We start from the raw sequence: 17,628 nt of genomic DNA, 5'->3' as shown, positions 1-17,628 counted from the left end.
TCTATTCCTATTTATAGTCCTATAGATATATTTAAGTTTTTTCCTAAGAAGAAGAGTAGATGAGCTTTAAATAATATTAGCGACTTAGTTAATTAAGGTATAAGTACGGCAAAAGGGTCGCGCAAGCCTATATAATTAGATTGTCTATTAATTTTCTATTAATTCTAGCTATAAGTAATAAGCCAGAATGTATCTTTAGCCGTTTTAGCTAGATAATTATAAAACGCTATAACTACCTTAAGTAGAGTACAATCTAGACAACTTTATATCTCTACTCCTAGAATAAGAATAAGATTATTAATTTAAGACTTAATATAACTCCACTTAAGCCTATAAAGTTAACTCCTTTAAAGTTAATTAGGTCTAAGAGGCGGAGGTTATAAATTTAAGTAATCCTCACAAGTGCCGCTAAGGCGCTAGTAGTAAGTTAATAGCGATTTTCTATACCGGGTATGGAAAATCCTAATTAGTTAGTAGAAGTTAGGGTCCGTAGATTATAGTAAAACTTAATAAACAGTTGTGGTGGAACTCAGTAGACAGTTACGGTGGAACTTAGTAGATAGTTACAGTAGAACTTAGTGGATAGTTGCGGTGGAACTTGGTGGAGAGTTACGGTGGAACTTAGTAGACAGTTGCGGTGGAACTTAGTGGATAGTTGCGGTAGAGCTTAGCAAACAGCTGTAGTTAGATTATACTAAAAACCACACTGGGCCGTTATATTATGTAAGTGGCAAAAATTGCCAGAATTGGCTTAATATACGGCAAAATTGAAGCCTGGGTATGGATAAAGTTTGGATCTCAACCCAGATCCGATGGATTTAATGGATTTAAGGCTAACTGGATTTGGATCTAGATCCAATCCATCCATCTCTTACACTGCTAAAGATAAGAGTATATATTTATATATTAGGGACTCCGTTAATACAAAATAATAACAATTTAGGACTTAAAATCCTGAGATTCCCGGAAGAAGCACGCCTTGCGCATGGCGCACTGCCCGCCATGCATCATTTGAGTCACAGCAGTTATAGGATATGCAAGAGGGGTAAAAGTCATGGCTAGCACAATCAACACACCCTGTATGGATTTTTAGGTTGTATGGTCCCATGCCACACCTGCACTGATATTATACATATGATCAGCATTGACTTCAGCGAAGCAGGGCGTTGAGAGCGGCTTACACAATACACTAAGGAGCAGTGGCAGGTCTCTGTGTCGGGGCCGAGGGCTTTGGTGAGGGCCGTGAGGTTTTCGAATATATCTACAAGAATAGCATCCGCTTTGCCCAATCTGCCTATCATCTGCACCCGCTCTGTTCCTGTGGAGGCAGGGGCGTAGCTCTGGAATATGACACGAGTTAATCTGAGAAGGGTCCAAATGTCGATGAATGTGGCACCCCCATTAGACTCGCATAAGCGCAATAGTAGACGAACTAGTTGCCATGAACCTCGCCGAATGACGGCAATTTTTATTGAGCTGGGGGTTTGCGTCACCCATTTGGATTTGACTGCCGCAAAATAGTGGTGGATCTCCTCCGCTTTACTACTTAACTTCTGCGAGCGATAAGAGGCTGGGAGATCTTGAATAAACTCAAACATGTCTTCTGTGCCTGTATTTTGTGACTTTAGCACATCAAAATCAGACTTAGTATCTGAATGAGGCTCGTTTAGATTGAGTGCCCACTTCATTCGAGAGGTGAGAAGATCTATTTCGAAATCGCTATCCGGAGGCGACGATGGATAATGCCTAGCGACATGTGATAATTGGTGAAGAACCCCCTGGGGGATCCCATGGATCAAGCTTTGATCCTCAAGTAGGGATAGTAAGGAAGGCTGGACGACGGAAGAAGGTAGAGGAGGCAACTTCAATACAGACGCACCCGTTGGCATCTCCCGAAACTGCTTAAAAACCCTATGCAACGCAGAACCTGAGGAGGCCTGTGCTGCTAATGACATTGGATCTGGTTTTTTGTTCTGTTCGATTCGAATAGTGAAGTCGACATTGTGATTAAGAATCATCTGAGCAACGAAGTGTTCCCACGGCCGTTCGAATGAAATGCTATAAGATCTGAAAGGTGCCAGGTTGACTGCCTCTGGTGTTGATTCATGAGAGATCGAAGGAGTATGGTGGCTAATGCAGCAAGGTGTTTCTAGTATATTCAGTTAGCATTGAACCTTTCTGAAGCTCTTGCGACAATAGACTTACCAGGTGGAGAGGTCGGAAGAGAGTCGTCCATGTGGTAACGGTTCTTCAAGTGATTGATTTTCTCGTTGGGCATCTTCCAGCCATTGTAAAGAAAGAGGGTATCTTTCTGTCCTTCTGACTCTCGCTGCCTGCGTTTCTGAATCATGAATTCCGATTCTGAGCGCTTGATATGCTTTGGAGGCAACTTTCTTTCCTTTTGCCACTTAGTTATTTGTTTTTTGTATTGATTGTCGCTGCGTAAACCCATTAGTAGTCTAGGCACATTTTAATCTCTAGCGAGCGAGTGCCTACGTTGCATAGAAACCGTGACTTTTCAGTTTTTCTACGACTTCTTTAAGTTCGCATGTCTCATAAAGGCTGAGAAACCGCTCATATATGTCTTCCCACTCCTGGGGGGAAGATACGTATTTCCTCTGCCCTACTAATGCCATAGCTACTGTGATATGAGAAGTGCTGAGCAATAATTACTGAGAAATAGTGACTCGAGTGTATGTGGTATCTAAGTATATAATATTACACTAGACGGTAAAGATGTTCAAAGGTGTAGAAGAAAAGGCTATAGATTAGAGGAGGGAGATCTCGCAGGTTATAACAACTAGCGAGAAGGCGGCAGAGCTTAAGAAACGACCCAATAACAGCTGAGCACTCACAAGGGCCCTTCGGAGTCAGCTGCTAGGCCCTGCTCTTGCATCGTGCTAGTCAGTTTATAGATGATCCGCGCAGGGGTAATACGCACACTTGAAGCTCATTCGTAGAACGAAAGTTCTCTGCAGGATTTACCCAGCCTATTCCAGATACGGTCATATCTCTCTTAGCAATACCTCACGTGCTTTGATATCTTACTTAACTACTCTACATAAATTAAATTTAGGAAATTTTCAATTTTCAACACTATAGGCAAAACTCCTTAATACGATACCGGGCATATAATGATACATTTAGTATTACAATCTACACACCCTAATTATGCTTTTTTTGGTATAACTAACAATGGTTAGACTTTTGATAATATTATTAGGTACCTCCACCAAAATCAGTATAACCAGTTTTAATTTATTAGATTTGGCCCTACCTTACCATAAATTCAGCCATTAACTTCCATTATATAATAATTGTGTCGACCTAAATCAAAGTTCCTTACTACTATCGTAATACTGTCTAACGACCTAGATCGTCTATACGAACTATGTCTCAGTTATCTCGTATCTTAAGCTTATATATCTTATCAAACGTCTTATTACCTGTTTCTCTTAAACTATGACCTACTACATAACGACATCGTCGTTATTGTATTTGGACCTACCTAATGTATATAAGAGAGCTTCTAGAGCCCTCTTTAATAAACAGAGTTCTTATTCCTGATCGTCCGTTTAACAGTTATAAGCCTAGGCCGTCTACTACATCATCTTTAATTCCAAAGCCTTTATTCCCATTAATTTTAATCATTATCTTAATTATAGATAACTACCTATAATAACTTCTTAACAAGAAACCCCTTCCGTTATTATATCATTTGTTATCCTTATAAGCCTAAATAATTAGGACGAATAGATTAAGGTTATTAAGTTAGAAGTAAATAATAATCGCTTCTAGAAGTATATTAACCTATTAACACCTAAGACCAATCTGCTACAGCTTAAAGAACCTATTTGTGCCTTATTTAAGGATACTAATAGCTAGGGGAAGACAAAGCTCGCGGACCTAGATAAGGAGAAGAAGAAAAAGCTCTATATGCTTAAAGCCAATTATAGGGACAATATAAAGCTATATAGAAAACAGCTGTTAGCTCTTAATACGTTATGCAGCCATATTTTAAGCTTTATCTTATATACCTACCTTATCTATATGTTTAAATGCACTACTACCTATAACATCTTGGTATCTTTTAAGAAGAGAATTACTCTAACTAACTACGCCTAAAAGCTTTAAATAGCTACCTAATATATAAGGCTTAAGAAGGCGCCTTGAAACCAGAACTTTAAGGTTTAATTATAAAAGTAGGAGAAGGTATATACTAAGTATAAGGAGCAAGCTCTACCTAAGGTAGATAGTAATTATTTAGTAAAAGACTTTACGTACGTAGTTAAATTAATTACGCTAAGCTAGTTAAAATATTGGAAGAATAAGCTTAATAAGCGTAAGTAGGAGAAGAAGAAGCTTTCTATTTTCTTTAAACTGGTAAAAATATACTAAAACCACTGTTGTATGGACCTCGCCTAGAAGGGCAAAACCCCATAAAGAGGATCCTTTAGAGTCACCTTTAAAGACAAGTTACTGAATTTAAAACCTTAATTATTAGTAGATAAGTAGAAGAAGAAAAGGTAATCACTACTAGAGTACCTATATGGAAAACGTCACTACTTTAATAAGTGCTAGTATATCGTAGAGTCGATTCCTTGCCTATTGTGGTTTAAACTAAGTAACAAAATTTAGAAGAAGGTAGATAAGAAGATCGCTAATATAAAACCCGAAATTAAGGCTTATATTAAGTAAATTAAAAAGGATAATTAAGCTAACAAAAAGCCAAAGGATGGCAACTAGTAGAGCTCTTAAGAGCCCTATAGAAACTTTATAGTTTATTATATAGGATCTAATAATACAGCTTCTAATTACAAGCTTTGTAATAGTGTAATTCTTAACTTAGAAACTAGCCTACACGTCTTTAATAATAGAGCTAGGTTTATTAGCGATATTAAGCCTATATTAAAACGTGTCTACATAGGCTCGCATATAGAAGAAATCGTAGGCTATAGTATAGCTATAGTTACAATTAATAACCTAAAAGGGAAAAGGTAGATATAGCTCTTAGGAGCAGCCTTTATACTAGGCTTTTATACTAACTTAGTATATCTTAATAAGCTTAATAATAAGGAAGCTTACTAGAATAATAAAGAGAACACTTTCTTCTATAGCGACGACAAGACGTACGCCTACTATAGCCGCCACTGTAGTTAGAACACTATTAAATATAATAAGCCAAAAAGTGACTTACCTAAGGCTTTATTTGCAACTCAATTAAAGCTAATAAAGCATTTATTAAAGCCTCTGCTAAATTAGGTAGAAGGCTATATATAGCACTAGTAATTAAGCTATATAGGAAAAGACGCGATTAAGTAACTACCTTAGTTAGTAACGGGCGCGATTATAAAAGGCCTAATAATGGTAGAATATAAATTGTATAGAGTAAGTAAAGCTTATAAGGTGGTATCTAAAAGACCTTTAACTTAGTTACTGGTTCCTTTCTATAAAATCTACCTTAATTTAATACCCGGAATAGTTATATTTAATAGTAATAAGTACGTAGTATACTTCCTTAATAACGCGATATAAATAAATAAGGTAGAGACGATAGCTAAAAAGTCGTCCCTTACCCAAATTGTTATTAAATATTGTAATATTATCGAACGACGATATAGCTTTAAGGTAGCCATTATCTATATAAATAGAGAGACGTCTTTTATAGGCAAATTTAAGAAATAGGCAGCTAAATAAGGAATTAGTTTTAAAAGATTAGCACCTAATACTTAATTATAGAATGGTCTAGTAGAATAATCTAGGGGGGTAATTATATAGAAGGCTCGGTGTATAAGAATTAAGGCCTATTTACTAGAGGAGCTATATTCTAAAGCTTATAAAGCAGCTGCCTATTTACTTAATTAAACGCCTAGTAGAAGACTTGGGTAGTAGACGTCTTTTAAAAGAATCTAGTTAGCTATAGGTATATTACTACTAAAATTAAATATAGGCCACCTATAAGTCTACGGCTGTAGGGCCTACCCTTTTAAATATAATATTCTATACCTAAATAAGCTCGCGCTAAGGGCCTATATAAGATATCTAGTAGGGTATAATTTAATAAATATATTCCGAATCTATATTTCTAGTTAGAAAAAGGTTATTAGAATAGGAGATATAAAGTTTAATAAGTGGTTACTTTATAATAACTTATAGCTAGATCTAGCAAATATACTCTAAGTAAGAACTAACTAAATATTGGAAATTATTAATATCTATTAAATATAGGATCTCTAAGATAAATTAGAATTATCGTTTAATAAAAGCAATAAGACTGTTACGGACGCTTTAAGTACAATATTATAACTACTTGGAGAAGAGTCGGAGGAAGCTAGTTGGTTAATTTAGGCACGGTTTAGGATGGAGCCGATAGAACCATATAACGAGGAATGGTAAATAAGGTCATATAATATAATCTATATAATCTATATAATCTATAGGATCCGTAATAGAGCAGATAGAGTATATATATATTATGTATAAGAAGGATTTNATAGGAGTACNGTTGTGTATTTAAGGACNCTTAGTCNCTACCTAGATAGTTCCTTCCTTATAGTGATTCTTAGAATACAATTAGAGTTAATCTGTTAGGTAACCACTCTACCAGTTATTATTACATTATTAACTTTTATACTTGCATTACCTATATACCTAGCCTAATAATAAGCCCACTGTAGTTCCTGCTATAAGGTTCCGTTATATAATTACTACCTAGTTATAGTATTAAATACAGAAAGTTAAATAATATGCCACTAAAAGCAGCCACTATAACGCCATTGACGGCGGCAACTACTTTAAGGTCAGGTAATACTAGTATGGTAAATACTAACTTATAGTAACCTGTAATAGTTAGATAACTACAAGAGATAGTTAACTAGTTAATAACAAATAATGCAGTGTTAGAAAAAAGGGTTAATAGGATTAGAGCGGCAAAGATTAAATTACTATTAATTAAGAGGTACTTAGGAGAAAGATTAAAGCTTAAGGGGTTTCTTACCTAAATACACTTTAAAGTTATATAAGAAGGGGTAAAGCTACTAATACCTATAGATCGAATAGCATATACGGGACTATTCCTATTAGGAAGAGCACTTAAGTAGTTTAAGCTTTACCTTATAGAAATATAGGCAAATAGAATAACAACCACTAATTAAGAGGTGCGGTTTATATTCTTAAGTTAGGAAGGGTTTATAGAGTAACTTATATAAATGTTTAGAGACCTAGAGGCGGTAACTATAGCGGAAAGAAAACTCTAAGATATTACGCAACGAACCTTAGCAATTAAGTATATAACGCAGTTCCAGACGCTAGCAATATAAGTTAAATGGAATAATAAGGCGTTTATAGCAAAGTATAAATAGGGACTTAAGGCTAAAGTCTAGGACGTAATTATCCTAATAGAAGATGCGGATACACTACGAGAACTAATAGATTAAGTAATTAAGATTAATAATTAGATCTACTAAAGGGAACAGGCTAAGAGAGGTTAGGATAGAGTTCTATAGTTATATAAGACGTAAAGTACGCAATAACTAAAGCTAAATTAGAAACTATAGTATAGCGTAGAGCTAATAAACCTAAGTAGTACTAAAGAAAAGAGATAGTTTAAAGAACGACTATAGAAACCTAAAGGTTAAGAATTTAGTAATTATAGGACTAAGGAGCGGAGGCTAAACCAGGGATCTTAGTAGTAAAAAACGTTTAGGCGGACTCTATAGCAAAGTTAATAATTTAAAGATAGAGCTTATATAAATTGCGGAAAATAAGGTTACTTCGCGAGGGATTATAAAGATGGTTAGAGTTATTATATAATAAAGGGAGCCAGACTAATAGTAGAGGATGTATATATATAGAGGAATAACAGCGTACTACGGGAACAAAAGAGTGTTTAATTAGAAGTTTTGCGTCTTGTTATAATAACGTATACCAAATTTATAAAAACGCTAAGTATGGCGTAAGCTATTGGCTATAGGAGCTATATTTAGCGGAATATAAAGGAACTAATAAACTAGTTCGCAGATCGGATATTAAGGACGATAAATTTAACGTAGGCAAAATATTTTATAACGATAAGGTAATAAAGGCAGCTTACTAGAAGTATATAAACCTTAAAGATATTATATAAGAGGTAGAGGATAATTCTACTACAGAATAGGGAACATTAGTAGGGATTAAGACCCTACTAGATACGATGTCTATCGCTTTATAAGACGTAAAAGAAGTAGGATAGTGAGCTATTTTGGCACTTGATAAAAGCAAAAGGCTAAAGGCTTAAGATTCTTAAGATAAGATTAGAGACGATTAAGACTCTTAAGATAAGATAAGGTAAGCTTAAGGACCTATAACGGACAATAACCGATAAAGTAGAGTAATAGCTTAGTTTAAAGATATACGAATAAGCTTAGGATAGAGTTTTCTATAGGTATAAGATTCTTAAGACGAGATAAGTGAGATTTAAGACTCTTAAGATAAGATAAGAATACCTAAGCCTAGTCGGACTAAGGTAGAAGTAAAGCTTAAGATAGAAGTAAGCTTAGGATTGAGAATTCTATAAAACTAAGACTTTAAGACACGAATAAGGACTATTAATAAGATTAAAAAGCAAGAAGACTTTAAGGATCTACTTATAAGACGCGAAAAGAAAGAAACTATAGAGGAATTCTAAGCGAGAATTACCTTATAGTAAGAATAGAAGCTAAACAAGCGATTTAGTATACTAGGACGTATAAGGGACAGAGCACCTATATAAAGAATTACTAATAGGCCTAGGATAGGCATACTAAGAGCTGAGTGGCTTATTAAACTAGAATAAGAAGAGGATCTAGGGATTCTAATTAAATTCAAAGAACGATATATAAAGGGCTATTATAACACAGTAATAAAAAGATACTTTCTTATAGACGAGCCGTATATACTTAAGGGATTATATTAAAAGTAGTATAGACAAAGATATAACGATAAGTAGGAAGATTTCTATATGTGGTTGGATGAGAAAGTTATCTAAAACTACCCGATTATAGAGAAGGCTATAAATTATATTAAAGGGGCCTTAATTATAACGTTAAAAAATCTAGAGGAGTAATTAGAGGACTAGAGAAGTAAAAGGCAAATTATAGTACCTATAAATAAAGTCGCAACGCTTAGATTAATATAAGAAAGGTTTAAACTTAAGGATAAAGACGAGCTAAGAGTTAACCTAAAACACTAAGTATACTATATATTGGTATAGATTATATATATAGATAATACGTATAATATATATAGAGTACTAAAAAATAAGAACCGGAAGTACCTAATAAGGATATACTGGTTATTAGATAAGGCGAAATATAGAAATACTAAGTATATATATAGTTAGCACCTAATAGAAGTATAAAGCCTAGGGGACTTAATACTTTAACTAGGAAGATTCCTTATGGAAAAATGCCTAGATAGATAATAGTGGTGGGAATACCTAGAAAATATATGTCTATAGTATATTAAAGATAAAAAGCGAACTAAGTATTAGCTAAAAGTAGACTAAGTATAAACAGAATTAAGTAGCTAATAATTGGGAAAAGTAGAGGCCCATAGGACTAGAGGGAGCTAGTAGTAGAGCCTTAGACCCTTAAGGGAATTTAAGGATAATATCTAAATTTATAAGTTAAGTAGTAAGATTAACAGTTTAAAGCATTAATAGATAGTAGAGTAATAAGGAACTATATATTACTAGCAGTAGTTAAAAGAATGGAATTACTATATAGGAAAAAGGAGCACCCTTATCTATTAGTAACAATTTTAGGAGATCTAATAGCCTATAGAGGAGGTATTATTAATCTTAAAACAGGACCTATTTAGCTAACTATTAAAGGGAGATAGATTAAGATATCTTTTAATATATTACTATTAGGGAATAATAAGGCAGTATTAGGAATGCCTTAGTTATAGAAATACAATCTAAAGATTAATTAGGTTAACGTGTTTCACCAGTCATTCGACACCCCACCAACCACCAAGACGCGTCTGCGCACGAAAACAATAATGACATCAACATAACCTGATCAATTACCTCAAAAAGAGGCTCGACTACTTCTTGCTAAGCAGGCCTTTTAAAAGAATTAATTTTTAAGTCTTTTAAGGGCTGCAACCTTGTACGATATCCCTAGAACGAGCCTTTGAGAACGTCTTCACGGGCGTATACTACTTAGCGAATCCAATACTTAAAAACGAAAGTTAAAGTCTTCTGAAGAGCAGGCCTTAGTTCAGTGGATTCTAGACCTTAATTAACGCGGATTTCCCCCTTATATTATTAACATACGAAGAATGGTAGATACTTTACTCGCGGAGCGCGGAACGAATCCACTACTACTACCGCTCGGAAAGAACTGGGCTTCATGCTTTATTAATAGCCAACCTTAGCTAAAAATAAAGTGGAATCGAAAGTTTTACTTACAGCGGGCTAAATGCGAGGATCCAGACATAATTAACGCGTGGTTTAAGCTCGTCCAGGAGACGCGTCAGTCGTACGGCATTCTTGATAATGATTCCTATAATTTTAACGAGACGGGATTTATAATGGGGGTTATTGTAACATTAAAGGTGGTTACAAGCTCTAATACAGTCGGCCAGGCAATTGTTATACAACCAGGAAACCGTGAATGGATAACAGTGATTAAGGGAATTAACGCTACTGGCTGGGCGATTCCGCCCTTCGTAATCCTAGCTGGAAAGGTTTATTAATTAAACTAGTATCGACAGATTCCGGATAACTAGGTAATTACTATAAGCGATAACGGCTGGACGACAGATTAACTAGGATTTAAATGGATTAAGCACTTTAATACCCATATAGAGTCTCGTACGAAGGGGACGTATCGTCTACTTATTCTAGATGGTTACGGCAGTCATGCAACACCTGAATTCGATTAATACTATTGTACGAACAATATTATTACGCTCTATATGCCTCCGCATACATTGCATCTTCTCTAGCTACTTGACGTTAGCTACTTTTCCCCGTTAAAGCGCTTATACGGTTAAGAGGTCTAGTAGCTCATTCGTTAAGGAATCTATTACATCGATAAGGATAACTTCTTAATAATCTATTTAAGTATCCGTCCGTCCGTCTTTACGGATTAGAATATTAAGAGTGGCTTCCGAGCTATAGGACTTATCCCATACGATCCTCAATATATTTTATCGTCGCTTACCATTATAAAGACACCCCCTCTACTAGGTACAGCGAATGGAGAAGTACCTCTGTGGACGTTAGAAACGCCTTATAATTTTACCAAGCTTAAACTGTAGGAGAAGCTTCTTCGTACGCTTCTTTAACGTACGTCTTAGAGTCCAATAGGTTAAGCAATGAATCGGCTTATTAAAGGATGTCAGATGGCGATATATTCGGCAGTAATACTTGCAAAGGAAAATACTGAGCTTCGTACGGCTAATTAACGTCAAAAACGAAAACAGTAGTACCGTCGTTAGTATATTGCACACGGTGGCGTTTTACAGGCTTAATAAGGCCAGTTTTTAATCCAGGAGAGAGAAAATAGGAATTAAGAGGCCAATTAGAATAAGGAAACTGTTATATGATAACGCGCACCAAGGACATGCAGTAACTGTCATATTTAAGGCCATATAATTCGTACATATCCAGATCTAAAAGAATGTAATTAGATATATTTTTAATTTAATTAAAGGCGTTGTAGTGGATTAATCGTACGAAGACGCGTCTTGGTGGTTGGTGGGGTGTTAAATAACTAGTGTTAACAAATGACTGGTGAAACACGTTACAGGTTAAGTTAGTATTAAAAATACTTAACGCCATAAGATATAATAATAAGCTAAGTTAGTATGGTATTAAGTAGGAGCAACCTATAAAGAAATAGAAAAAGGGCTAAGCTATATACTAAAGAGATATTATAAGTATAGTAAGAAACTATAGTTACTAGAAAGTAAAAAGCTGTTAAAGTATATAGTATAGGACTATAAGATAGAATTAGAACTAAAAATAAGTCTAAGGTTTTTTCTAATCTATAAGCTTACTAAAGAGGAAGGTAGAGCACTAAAAGAGTTTATTTAGGAAAATCTATAAAAGGGATATATTAGACCATTATAGTTATTAGCGGGTTATCCAGTACTGTTTATACTAAAGAAGAATAGTAAACTAAGGCTGTATATTAACTATAGACAGTTAAATAGCATTACTAGAAAGGATAGGTATCCTTTACCCTTAATTAGCGAAATCTAAGATAGGATAGGAAATGCGCAAATCTTTATAAAGATAGATTTGAGATAGGCGTACTATTAGATTAAAATTAAGGAAGGTAATAAATAGAAGGCAGCCTTTAGGTTAAAGGAAGGACTATATAAACTATTAGTTATGCAATTTAGGCTTATAAACGTATTAGCAACGTTTTAGAAGCGTATTAATAATATATTAGGAGAACACTTGGATAAATTTATTATAGTATACCTTAACAATATTATTATCTACTTAATACCTAAGGAAGAATACGGGGAACACGTTAAATAGGTCTTAAAGAGACTATAAGAAGAATAGATGCTAGTAATAATTAAGAAATACGAGTTCTTTACTAGGAAGACCGATTTTGTTAAATTTATTATTAAACTAGGCCAACTTAGTATATATCTAAAGAAGATTAAGGCTATAGTAAATTAGTAAGAACTAGAGAACGTTATATAATTAAGATTGTTTTTAGGGTTTTATAATTACTATAGACGGTTTATAGCGTAGTGGTTAAAAGATATTAAACTATTTACGCGATTAACGAAAAAAGAAGAACTATAGGTATAGGGAGAAGAGCAGTAAGAGTTATTTAAAAAAGTTAAAGAGTTGTTTACCTAGGAGCTAGTTCTTAAAATCTATTAACTAGGACTAGAAACGGTTATAGAAACGAATATATTAGACTATATACTAAGGGCATGCTTTATATAGAAATATTAAAATAGATAGTACCTAGTAGCATACTATAGTCGGAAGATAACACTACTAGAGTTAAACTATAACATCTATAATAAGGAGTTATTAGGTATAGTTATAGCACTAAAGAAATAAAGAGCATTCTTATAAGGTATAGAGAAACTATTTATAGTTAAGATGGATTATAAGAACTTAATAGGATTTCTAATAATAAAGGAACTTAATTAAAGATAGGTTAGATAGGCAGAGATACTTATAGAATACTATTTTAAGATTTAGTATACTAAGGGTATAGATAATACACAAGTAGACGCTTTAAGTTAAAAAGCTAAACTATAAAATAATAAGAAGCTATTAGGGGCTTTACAACGAAAAGATATAGACGGATTAATTAGATATAATTATCCAAAAATTATAGCAACTTAGAAAAAACTAAACAAAGTTTATAAGTTACTAGAAAGCTTTTAGGTATATAAAATTCTAAAGGTATAGCTAAAAGATCTATAAACGGATATATATAAAAATTAAGAAGTAAAGTATATCCTAAGAAGCATAGCAGAGTAATTTATAGAAGATTTTTATAAGGGATTAACTTAAGGACATAATGGAGCTATAGGCTTAGTGTTAAGACTCTAAAAGGAGTATATTATTAATAGAATTTAGGGCTTAGTACGGAAAGTTATAAAAGAGTGTCTAGATTACTAAAGGAATAAATTAATAAGGCATAAGCTATATGGAGGGCTATAACCTATTAAAATACTAAAGAGACTATAGGAGGTTATATTATAGGACTTTATTATTAAATTATTAAAGTTAAGAGACCCTATTACCAGATAAGATTATAATGCGATCTTAGTAATAGTAGATAAGCTTATAAAGTAGGGATACTTTATAGCATATATAGAAGAGATATTAGTAGAAGATGTCGCTAAAATTTATATTAAAAAAGTATTTATAAGACACGGAGTATTAAGTAAGATTATATTGGATAGAGATCTAAGATTTATAATAGTATTCTAGGAGGTATTCTTAGCGGAATAAGGAGTTAGAGCAGTAACTTCTACTATATATTATTTATAGATAAACAGTTAAATAGAAAGATTAAATTAGATACTAAAATAGTATCTAAGGCACTATATTAATTACGCATAGAATAATTAGGTATTACTATTACTAGTTATATAGTTCGTATATAATATAACACTATAAAAAGGGATAGGTATATTACTATTTAAGGCAAATTATGGGTATAAGCTAAGAATATTATTATTACTATAATAAGTGAAGAAAATAAGTAGTACAGCTAAAGAAAGAATAAAGATGTTAATAAATCTTTATATAGACCTTATAGAATTAGTAAAGAGAGTATAAGAGAGAATAAAAAAGTACTATAACGCTAAGAGATTTAAGGGACTAGATCTTAAGGAGGGAGATAAAGTATAGCTACTATATAAAAATTTTAAAAGTCGACAGCTAAGTAAGAAGTTAAACTATGTTAGACTAGGACCTTTTAAAATTAAGTAAAGGATTTTACTAGTTATGTTTAAGTTAAACCTACTAGCTAAAATAAAAATCTACCCTATATAGTATATTGTAATACTAGAGCTAGTATATAGGAATATTAAGCTATTAGTCTATAAAGTAGATATATATAGAGGATAGGAGGAAGATAAATAGTAAGTTTTAAGGATTATTAGTTATAAGGATATTAATAACAAAATATAATATAAAGTAAAGTGGATAGGCTATAATAAGACTACCTAGGAGCTACTAGAGAATTTAAAAAACGCTATAAGAAAGGTATAGGAGTATTAGAAGAGATTAGGTTAGGTAGTATTAATAAAAAAGGATTACTAAAAAATAAGTTACCTAAGGGGGACCTAAGAAGAGCAGTTGCTAAGCTACTTAGATTTATTTCCTTCTCGGCCAGAAGAAAATCCATTCTTTTATTACTAAGTTCCTATAGACCCTATTTTATAAGTTTTTACTCCTTAAAACAGACCTTCTTATAAACCTTTTTAAGACGGATTAACTAAGTAGACGCCGTAAGACGAGACTTAAGGGCCCGTTACTAAGTATTAGCAGCCTTCTATTCCGCGTTATAAGAATAGTATAACTCTACTAGAGTAATAGACAGTTTATTATCTAGCTACGTATATTATATTATAATATTCAATTACGCTGTTGCGGCTCCCGTTAGGGTCCATATAGCGGGTCTATATGGGTATATATATATATATATAAGAGGGGAACCGTACTGCTAGGGCCGGATAAAACCTCTCCTTCTCTTGTTATACGGCCTATATGGCTTATTATGCGGCCTATATAGCCTCTTTTCTAATTAGTAACTATTAAGCACGAGTAGACGTCTCTTTAAGGCGCTATAGAAAAGCTATCTTAATGCGTACTCCTAGGTCTATCTAGTAGGGTATATAGCTAGGGCCTAGGTTCCGTTCCTGGCTGCTCTAGTTATTTAGGTAGGGCGTAGGCCAGTAGCCTATAAGGCTAGTAGTGGTATAAAAGGTTCCGTTATTTATATTTACGTTAACGTATATAGCTCTATACCTTACTAAGTTTTATTAAGTTCTGTTAGGATATTAACCTCTACCAAATTCTGCCAGGTTACTAAATTCTGTTAAATTCTGCCAGGTTGCTAAAGTTCTGCTAACTTCTGTTAGGTTATTAGATTCTGCTAGGTTGCTAAGATTCTGCCAAATTTGATTAGGTTGCTAAAACTCTGCTAAATTCTATTAGGTTGCTAAAACTCTACCAAATTCTATTAGGTTGCTAAAATTCTGCTAACTTCTATTAGGTTGCCAAATTCTACTAAATTTTGCTAGGTTAATAAGTTCTGCTAAATTCTACTAGGTTGTTAAAGTTCTGCCAACTTCTACTAGGTTGCCATTTATAAAATTCTGCTATATTCTATTATCTCTATAATATTTATCCTCCGCCTCTTAAAGCACTTCCTAGCCTTCTCTTTTTATCCTAGCCAGCTCTCTAGTAAATAAAAGGTGTAGTAAGAGGTTTGTCTGTATAAACCAGTCTATAACTACCTTAGTAGCCTTTAGCTTAGTTAGGAGCTCTTTATATAAGGATATTCTAGTATAGTAATACATTTCCGCCTGGCTAGCAGCGTGTCTAGGGCAGAACACTACTACGTATATTATTAATTGTTGGCTATGGCCGCATAGGCAGGCCGGGGTTAGGTGCCCTAGTACTTTTCGGTAGTAGAAGTATCTATTAAGCCCTATATACTTAGTTCTAAGCAGTATATTAATTATGCTCTTTACCTTTATAAGCCTCGCGTGGCGTTTAAAGACTTTCTTATTCTATGGCTCGGCCTAGGCCGTTATATAATAGGTAAGCGTGCTCTAGTACTTTTCCTATTCCTTTTCCACCGCTTCTTAAACGCCTTTTATACCCTAGCCCTTCTACTTCTCTTATACTGCGCTTTAAATAAGTCTATTAGCCGTATATCTGTCCCTAAAATAGCGGCCGCTATCCTCTTAAGCTTATCCCGTTTAGTGGGCCGTATTAGTAGCTTTATTTTAGGCCGGAGTTAGTAGGCTATTATAGCCTATATAGTGTTGCACTCCCTCTTAATATGCTCTCTTGCTGGTCTTTTTTGCGTCCTCTCCGTGTAGGCTATAGCTAGCTCTTTAAGGTATATCTAAAGCGGCGGAAACCCCGTCTTGTGCTCCAGTACTACTATTAGCGTTAATTTATACGCCCCAGCAATAGTGCGGAGGTATAGGTTCTATGCTACGCCTAGCTAGCATAGCTTAGTTTTACTTATCTCCTTAGGCTTCGTCCACTCTAGTAGCGAGTACTAGATACCATATTCGTATAAGATTACTAGCCGGACTATAGCGGAGTATATTATCCGCGCCTTTTAAAAGGAGGCGCCCTATATAGAGGCCGTAAGCCAGGTTAGTGCGGCTATTTAGGTAATCGCCTTCGTCTTAATAATGTTAACGTGCGGTCCCCATTTAAGCTTTAAGTTAACTTATACCCCTAATACACATAGGTTACTAACTAGGCCTTCTGTAAAGCTATATATATTAGCTATAGCCTTTATATTAAACTTCTTATGGCTCCTTATAAAATAGATAAGGTAGTACTTTTTAGGGGCAAATATTACCCTATGCTAGCGTGCCCACGCCGTATATACCTTATACGCCCTTTCTATAGTTCTACAGTTTTTCTCCGTAGTCTTGCTATACGTTAGTATATTAGAGTTATTAACAAATTAAATACTGTAGTGGTTCCCCCTTATAGCTCTAGTAGGAATATATAGGCAAAAAAGAGGAATAGGATTGGCAACAGCGCTAAGCCTTAGGGTATACTAGTGTTCGTTTATATTATTTATACTATATATCCTTTAATTAAGAGCCTCGTTATTCGATCCTTAAGGAAGGACTTTATAAACTATACTATCCAGTAGGGTATGGCTTAGGCCTTTATATTATAGATTATTCTTTTATAGGAGACTCGGTTAAAGGCCCCGGAAATATTAAGGCTAAGTAATAAGGCTACTAGGTTTAGGTTACTCCTCTATACTGTGTATACTTATTAGGTTAGTAGCTCCAATACTATTTATGTTAAGCGCCCTAGCCTTACTCCCATCTAACTAGCTAGTAGTATACCCGTCTCCTCCGCAATTTTAAATAGTCGGCTAGCTACTATTCTCTTAAGTAGCT

General features: G+C 34.1%; 1 protein-coding gene across 1 annotated transcript; it reads right to left on the bottom strand.

Moving 5' to 3' along the window:
• Nucleotides 1–939: 939 nt before the first annotated feature.
• K441DRAFT_680740 (uncharacterized protein) lies at nt 940–2,452 on the bottom strand (the record flags this gene model as incomplete). Its single annotated transcript, XM_067651397.1, has 3 exons — nt 940–1,077; nt 1,182–2,149; nt 2,206–2,452. The coding sequence occupies 3 exons, from the start codon at nt 2,450–2,452 to the stop codon at nt 940–942; spliced, it is 1,353 nt and encodes a 450-aa protein (XP_067499361.1).
• Nucleotides 2,453–17,628: the final 15,176 nt, after the last annotated feature.

Source organism: Cenococcum geophilum (genome assembly GCF_001692895.1).
Source record: "Cenococcum geophilum 1.58 unplaced genomic scaffold K441scaffold_52, whole genome shotgun sequence".
In the NCBI taxonomy this organism is placed as follows: Eukaryota; Fungi; Ascomycota; class Dothideomycetes; order Gloniales; family Gloniaceae; genus Cenococcum; species Cenococcum geophilum.
This window is presented reverse-complemented; position numbering and strand designations above follow the sequence as displayed.